An 8229-nucleotide genomic window follows, 5' to 3' on the forward strand; every position below is an offset into this window, starting at 1 on the left:
ATGTCAATCTATTCATCTACCCTCCTCGATTTCTTTTCCCGGAACTTCTTAAGTACTAAGCCATCGCCGGCGGCCACTGCACCCAAGCCCTCATCATACGATGTCATCCACGCCGGCGAGCACACGTTAAAGGTTGTGGGGCACTCCATGCTCAAAGAAGGCGATACCATGCTCACCTCCGGGCCCTTCAGCGTGGGCGGTCACGACTGGGCTATCGTCTACTTTCCAAACGGTGACTCGAGGATCGTCGACGGGCAGTTCACGTCTGTTTTTCTCAAGTTGCTGAGTGACAGCGAGGACGAGGTCACGGCGACCTACACCTTCAGCCTCCAGGATCCTGCATCGCCCGTGACCGGAGAGAAGAACAAACGCGGACCCGCCACCGCGAAGTTCTCGTCCAACCAGCCAGGTTGGGGTACTCCTAAGTTTGTTAGTAAAGCCGATCTGGCCGCGTCCGGGTGCCTCAAGGATGATTGCCTGGTGATCAAGTGCACCGTCAAGATTGTTACCACCAAACTCATGAAAGACCATGAAGTTGATGGCGACGACAACAGCGTTGTCGTGCCACCCTCCGATCTCCACAGCCTTCTTGATAGAGAGCTCAAGCCGGACGTGACTGTTAAGATTGGTTGGTTCAAGAGATTCAAGGTGCATGGGCGCGTGCTCGCTGCACAGTCTCCGATCTTCCGTGCCCTGGTGGAGAGCAAACAAAACTGCATCCGCGTTGACGATATGGATGTCAACGTCTTCGAGGTACTGCTGCACTACGTGTACAATGAGACTCTGCCCGACTTCATGGAGGAGACCACGGAACATGCTTTAAACATGGCGCGCCATTTGCTTGTCGCCGCTGAACGGTACGAGATAGCGAGGCTAAAACTCATATGTGAGAGCAAGCTTAGCAAGGCTATAGATGTCAACACAGTGGGGTTAACTTTGGATCTTGCAGAGAAATATAGTTGCCAGCAGCTCAAGGCTTGCTGTCTCAAGTACATGCTAAGAGATGGTGATAGACTACGAACTATTGTGAAAACAGAGGGGTTCGAACAGCTTAAGCAAAACCGTCCACATGTGGTGTACGATATTCTTAGTAAAGTTATTGACAAGTTGTAACTTCGACACTTCTATGTGACACCGACGGAAGTGATCGTTATAATCAGTAATATTTGAGAACTGATGGAGAAAATCCGATTAATTTATGTTTCCATTGTTTATATTTTCTTTCTACCTTGGATGTTTGCAACATTATTATTGGCATTATATGATGATGACGATGATTGTATTTGTATTGGATTTATTTAGATTTCATAGTTTGTATTTCCTTTCCACTTTGACGCTTGCAACATTATTATTGGTATTGGACGATGATGACGATGATTTATTATGGTAAAAATAACAACAACAATGACGACTATGATGATAATACTTGATGATGATGTAGACTCATGCATACAAAAAAGAAGTGGTGTAATTTTAGGACCAACTACGTTGGGACATGTCGTGCGCCATTGTTAATGTGCAGTCCAGGGCCACCACAACTTGTCGTTTGTCATTGGGTATGCGCCCGGTTAGTGAGCTCACTACAAGAAATTGGAATACCGTGGCGAAAACCCATAGGCGGTCGAAGAAATCATCACAGAAAAATCTAAAGTATGACGTTTTGTACATAGTGTCATGATTCCCACAAACTATGATGGGTACAAAATCACCATCATGCGTTAATCAATGTAAATGTCACTGAATCATGTGTGCGCCGTCACACGCAACCTGTCTACCAATTTTTTTGATGGTTTGCTAATTTGCCTGATGAATGCATTAGGGCCAGAATATGGATATATAACTTATGCATGAATAGTGGCTCTGGATCCCTATTTATAGAAGTAAAATTGAATGAATGATCGAAACATACAAAATATTATAACTTAGGTAAGCGTAGACAACGGAACCAAATAGAGAGTGATATATAATAACCTCCAGAAACATAATGAACCTTATGAACATACACAAAATGTATGCCTAGCTTTGATGTATGAGTTAACGAGTGAAAGTTATTCGTCAACTTTTGCATCAAAAGTTTGGCATACATTTAACATGATAAATAGATTCGAAGTTTCATCATTGCTCTATAGACAAGTGTAACCCTTTTCAACTTATATCTTGCCTCAAATATTACACACATAAATCACATGCTACTTATTTTATTCACATTCGTTGGACAAATAATAGCATGGACCAATTATGTCTTTCACTTGAACAACATTCCACTCTATCCCCCTCGGATCTTGTAATCATGAAGAATTCCTAATAAGGCAGTTCGTTGCATTTCAAAGTGGAATAGGTGACAAATGCATATGAACAATAGGAGCAACATCGCCGTACTCGAGAGAATCAAATGTCGAAAACATATCAAGGCTCACTGCACTTCACGAATCAAGAGGGTTTCCAGATATGCTCAGATCTCCGGATTGCATGCATTGAAAATAGAAGAACTGTCCATATGTTCAACAAGGGTAATACCGGGGCCAACATAAAAAGTACATGATCATTCTTTAATCGGTTGCAACACAAGACCTCTGAATTTGGCACTCTTCCTTTGGCATGTCATAGTCTCATGATGAAGCTCTTGCGTGCAACTATGTCGTCAAGGGGCATGAGTATAACGGGGACACTATCACTACTAGGGAAATGTCTATACACAGGAGCTTAGTAGTAACATTTTTTAGAAGGCACCGCTGCTACTATTTATCAGTAGTGCTTGGCCTCGGAAAGCGCTGCTACTACGCACTTACCAGTAGTGTTGTATTCATAAAACGCGCTACTACTACAATTGCCAGAACGTTGCCGACAGGCCAGGGATACTAGTAGTGCTTGTACTACAGGCACCTTATCCACGCTCCGGCCCGTGCCCGACCTCACTCTCCCCCTCACACACTCTCACTCGCGCGCCGTTGCTGCCGCCGTCCCCCGCGCGCCGGTCTTCTCCCACCGGCCGCCCTCGCCCACGCCGGCTCTCCTCCCCGCCGGCCACCCTCCCCCGCCCCGGCCTCCTCCCCCGCCGGCCATCCTCCCACGCCGGCCCTCCTCCCCCGCCGGTCGCCCCTCCGCGCCGGCCGTCCTCCACCGAGAGGTAATCCTCCTCCCTCCTTCCTCCTCCTCCCTAGTTAATTTTGAACCCTAGCTAGTTGAATTTTTTTGGTTAAATCTTAGAATAATGTAGTAGGTTATGATCTTAGGTGTTTAATTTTAGAATAATGTAGTATGAACCCTAGCTAGTTATGATCGAACCATGTTCAAAATGAAGGTTTTTAATTAGGTGTAGTTAATATAATTTAGGTATTTTAGTTGTTTAATCTTAGAATAATGTAGTATGAACCCTAGTTATGATCGAACCATGTTCAACATGTCACATTTGTTGTTATTTTTTTAGTTAAATCAATTATTCTCGCATCGACGTCGACGATGCCTATCCCGCATCCTCGTCGTCGACTCGGCGAAGGATGCCTACTTGATCAGAGGGGCCATGTCCGCAACTGGGCTCCGTCGGGCTGGTACTGGGAGGTGCTACCTTCCGGGTGGCGCAACTTGGTGAGGAGCCAGCCCGTCGTTGACCCAAACCTTCTTTGCTGGCGGTCGCGTGGGCCAATGATACGTCCATTTTGCATCATGCTTTTATATCGATATTTATTGCATTATGGGTTGTTATTACACATTATGTCACAATACTTATGCCTATTCTCTCTTATTTTACAAGGTTTACATGAAGAGGGAGAATGCCGGCAGCTGGAATTCTGGGCTGGAAAAGGAGAAAATATTGGAGACCTATTCTGCACAACTCCAAAAGTCCCGAAACTCCACAGAAGTCATTTTTGGAATTAATAAAAAATACCGAGCAAAGAAAATACCTGAGAGGGCCCACACCCAGGCCATGAGGGTGGGGGGCGCGCCCAGGGGGTGGGGGGCCCACACCCAGGCCATGAGGGTGGGTGGGCACGCCCCCTGCCTTGTGGGCCCTCTAGCAGGCCTCCAATGCCCATCTTTGGCTATACGGTGTCTTCTACCCTGGAAAAAATCATAAGCAAGCTCTCGGGACGAAACACCGCCGCCACGAGGCGGAACCTTGGCGGAACCAATCTAGGGCTTCGGTACAGCTGTTCTGCCAGGGAAACTTTCCTCCGGGAGGGGGAAATCATCACCATCATCATCACCAACGATCCTCTCATCAGGAGGGGGTCAATATTCATCAACATCTTCACCAGCACCATCTCATCTCAAACCCTACTTCATCTCTAGTATGCAATCTTTGTATCAAAACCTCAGATTGGTACCTGTAGGTTGCTAGTAGTGTTGATTACTCCTTGTAGTTGATGCTAGTTGGTTTACTTGGTGGAAGATTATATGTTCAGATCCATTATGCATATTAATACTCCTCTGATTATGAACATGAATATGCTTCGTGAGTAGTTACTTTTGTTCCTGAGGACATGGGAGAAGTCTTGCTATAAGTAGTCATGTTATGTGAACGTCGACTACATGACACTTCACCATTGTTTGGGCTTAGAGGAAGGCATTGGGAAGTAATAAGTAGATGATGGGTTGCTAGAGTGACAGAAGCTTAAACCCTAGTTTATGCGTTGCCTCGTAAGGGGCTGATTTGGATCCATATGTTTCATGTTAGGTTTACCTTAATACTTCTTTTGTAGTTGCGGATGCTTGCAATAGGAGTTAATCATAAGTGGGATGCTTGTCCAAGTAAGGACAACACCCAGGCACCGGTCCACACACATATCAAATTATCAAAGTACCGAACGCGAATCATATGAGCATGATGAAAACTAGCTTGACGATAATTCCCTTGTGTCCTCGGGAGCGTTTTCCTTCATGTAAGAGTTTTTCCAGGCTTGTCCTTTGCTACAAAAAGGATTGGGCCACCTTGCTGCACTTTATTTACACTTGTTACTTGCTACCCGTTACAAATTATCTTATCACAAAACTATCTGTTACCGATAATTTCAGCGCTTGCAGAGAATACCTTACTGAAAACCGCTTGTCATTTCCTTGTGCTCATCGTTGGGTTCGACACTCTTACTTATCAAAAGGACTACGACAGATCCCGTACACTTGTGGGGCATCAAGACTCTTTTCTTGCGCCGTTGTCGGGGAGTGAAGCGCCTTTGGTAAGGAAAAATTTATATAGTATGCTGAAATTTACTGTCACTTGTCACTATGGAAAGTAATCCTTTGAGGGGCTTGTTCGGGGTATCTTCACCCCGACTAGTAGTGCAAATAGTTGCTCCACAACTAACTGAACCTACTGAAAATGTCTACTTTGAAATTCCTTCGGGTATGATAGAGAAACTGCTGGCTAATCCTTTCATAGGTGAGGGAACATTGCATCCCGACTTACACCTAATCTATGTGGATGAAGTTTGTGGATTATTTAAGCTTGCAGGTATGTCCGATGATGTTATCAAGAATAAGGTCTTCCCTTTATCTTTGAAGGGACAGGCATTGACATGGTATAGGCCATGTGATGATATGGGATCATGGAACTACAAACAATTGAAATTGGAATTTCATCAGAAGTTTTATCCTATGCATCTTGTTCATCTTGATCGTAATTATATATATAATTTTTGGCCTCGCGAAGGAGAAAGCATCGCTCAAGCTTGGGGAGGCTTAAGTCAATGTTATATTCATGCCCCAATCATGAGCTCTCAAGAGAAATGATTATTCAAAAAATTTATGCTTGGCTCTCTCTCAATAATCTCTCCATGCTCGATACTTCTTGTACTGGCTCTTTTATGAGGAAGATTATTGAATTCAAATGGGATTTATTGGAAATAATTAAATGCAACTCTGAAGATTGGGACCTCGGCGAAGGTAAAGAGTCAGGTATGACACCTAAGTTTGATTGTGTTAAATCTTTCATGGATACCGATGCTTTCCGTGAATTTAGCACTAAATATGGACTTGACTCTGAGATAGTAGCTTCTTTCTGTGAATCATTTGCTACTCATGTTGAACTCCCTAAGGAGAAGTGGTTTAAATATAATCCTCCCATTGAAGTAAAAGTAGTTGCACCTATTAAAGTTGAAGAAAATACTATCACTTATAATGATCCTATTATTCCTACTGCTTATGTTGAGAAACCACCTTTCCCTGTTAGACTAAAGGATCATGCTAAAGCTTCAACTGTAGTCAACAAAAGTAATATTAGGACACCCAAACCCCCTGAGCAAATTAAAGTTGAACCTAGTATTGCTATGGTTAAAGATCTCTTGGTTGATAATATTGATGGGTATGTTATTTATTTCTGTGAGGAAACTGCTAGAATTGCTAAACCTGGTGCTAAAGATAAACATAGACCTGTTGTAGGCATGCCTGTTATTTCTGAAATAGGAGATCATTGTTATCATGGCTTGTGTGATATGGGTGCTAGTGCAAGTGCAATACCTCATTCCTTATACCAAGAAATTATGCATGATATTGCACCTACTGAGTTAGAAGATATTGATGTTACAATTAAGCTTGCCAATAGAGATACTATATCACCGATTGGGATTGTTAGAGATGTTGAAGTCTTGTGTGGGAAGGTTAAATATCCTGCTGATTTTCTTGTTCTTGGTTCCCCACAAGATAGCTTTTGTCCCATTGTATTTGGTAGACTCTTCTTGAATACTGTTAATGCTAGGATAGACTGCGAAAAGGATATTGTTACTATTGGTTTGGGAGATATGTCTCATGAATTTAACTTTGCTAAATTTTGTAGACAACCCCGTGATGAGGAATTGCCTAATGAGGATGAAATTATTGGTCTTGCTTCTATTGCCGTGCCTCCTAATGATCCTTTAGAACAATATTTGCTTGATCATGAAAATGATATGTTTATGAACAAAAGAAGGGAAATAGATGAAGTATTCTTTAAACACAACTTGCCTGTTGAAACCCTAGGGGATCCTCCTCCACCCAAGGGTGATCCCGTGTTTGAGCTTAAACCATTACCTGGTACTCTTAAATATGCTGATCTTGGTGAAAATAAGATATATCTTGTTATTATTAGTGCTAACCTTTCAGAGAAGGAGGAAGAGAAATTATTGAAAACTCTGAAGAAGCACCGTGCTACTATTGGATATACTCTTGATGATATTAAAGGGCATTAGTCCCACTCTATGTCAACACAAAATAAATTTAGAGAAAGATGCCAAACCAGTTATTGATCACCAACGACGGCTAAATCCTAAGATGAAAGAAGTGGTAAGAAAGGAAATATTAAAGCTCCTAGAGGCAGGTATAATTTATCCGGTTGCTGATAGTCAGTGGGTAAGTCCTGTCCATTGTGTCCCTAAGAAGGGAGGTATTACTGTCATTCCTAATGATAAAGATGAATTGATCCCGCAAAGAATTATTACAGGTTATAGGATGGTAATTGATTTCCGTAAATTAAATAAAGCTACTAAAAACATCATTACCCTTTGCCTTTTATTGATCAAATGCTAGAAAGATTATCCAAACATGCACATTTTTGCTTTCTAGATGGTTACTCTGGTTTCTCTCAAATACCTGTGTCAGCTGAGGATCAAGAAAAGACCACTTTTACTTGCCCTTTCAGTACTTTTGCTTATAGACGTATGCCTTTTGGTTTATGTAATGCACTTGCTACCTTTCAAAGATGCATGATGGCTATATTCTCTGACTATTGTGAAAAGATTTGTGTGGTTTTCATGGACGATTTCTCCGTTTATGGATCCTCTTTTGATGATTGCTTGAGCAACCTTGATCAAGTTTTGTAGAGATGTGAAGAAACTAATCTTGTCTTGAATTGGGAGAAATGCCACTTTATGGTTAATGAAGGCATTGTTTTGGGGCATAAAATTTCTGAAAGAGGTATTGAAGTTGATAAAGCTAAAGTTGATGCTATTGAAAAGATGTCGTGTCCCAAGGACATCAAAGTTATAAGAAGTTTCCTTGGTCATGCTGGTTCTTATAGGAGGTTCATTAAGGACTTCTCAAAAATTTCTCGGCCTTTGAATAATCTATTACAAAAAGATATACCTTTTGTCTTTGATGATGATTGTGAGAAGCATTTGAAATACTTAAGAAAGCTTTGATTTTTGCACCTATCGTTCAGCCACCTGATTGGAATTTACCCTTCGAAATTATGTATGATGCTAGCGATTATGTTGTAGGTGTTGTTCTAGGACAAAGAGTTGATAAGTATCTAAATGTTAT

The 8229-nt window shown here is 42.1% G+C and overlaps 1 protein-coding gene across 1 annotated transcript; it reads left to right on the top strand.

The window, feature by feature from the left end:
- On the top strand, positions 1-1186 carry LOC123133772 (BTB/POZ and MATH domain-containing protein 3). The gene has a single exon (XM_044553178.1). The coding sequence runs from the start codon at positions 1-3 to the stop codon at positions 1111-1113; it is 1113 nt and encodes a 370-aa protein (XP_044409113.1). The 3' UTR covers positions 1114-1186.
- Positions 1187-8229: the final 7043 nt, after the last annotated feature.

This window comes from Triticum aestivum, chromosome 6B (genome assembly GCF_018294505.1).
Source record: "Triticum aestivum cultivar Chinese Spring chromosome 6B, IWGSC CS RefSeq v2.1, whole genome shotgun sequence".
Classification (NCBI taxonomy): Eukaryota; Viridiplantae; Streptophyta; class Magnoliopsida; order Poales; family Poaceae; genus Triticum; species Triticum aestivum.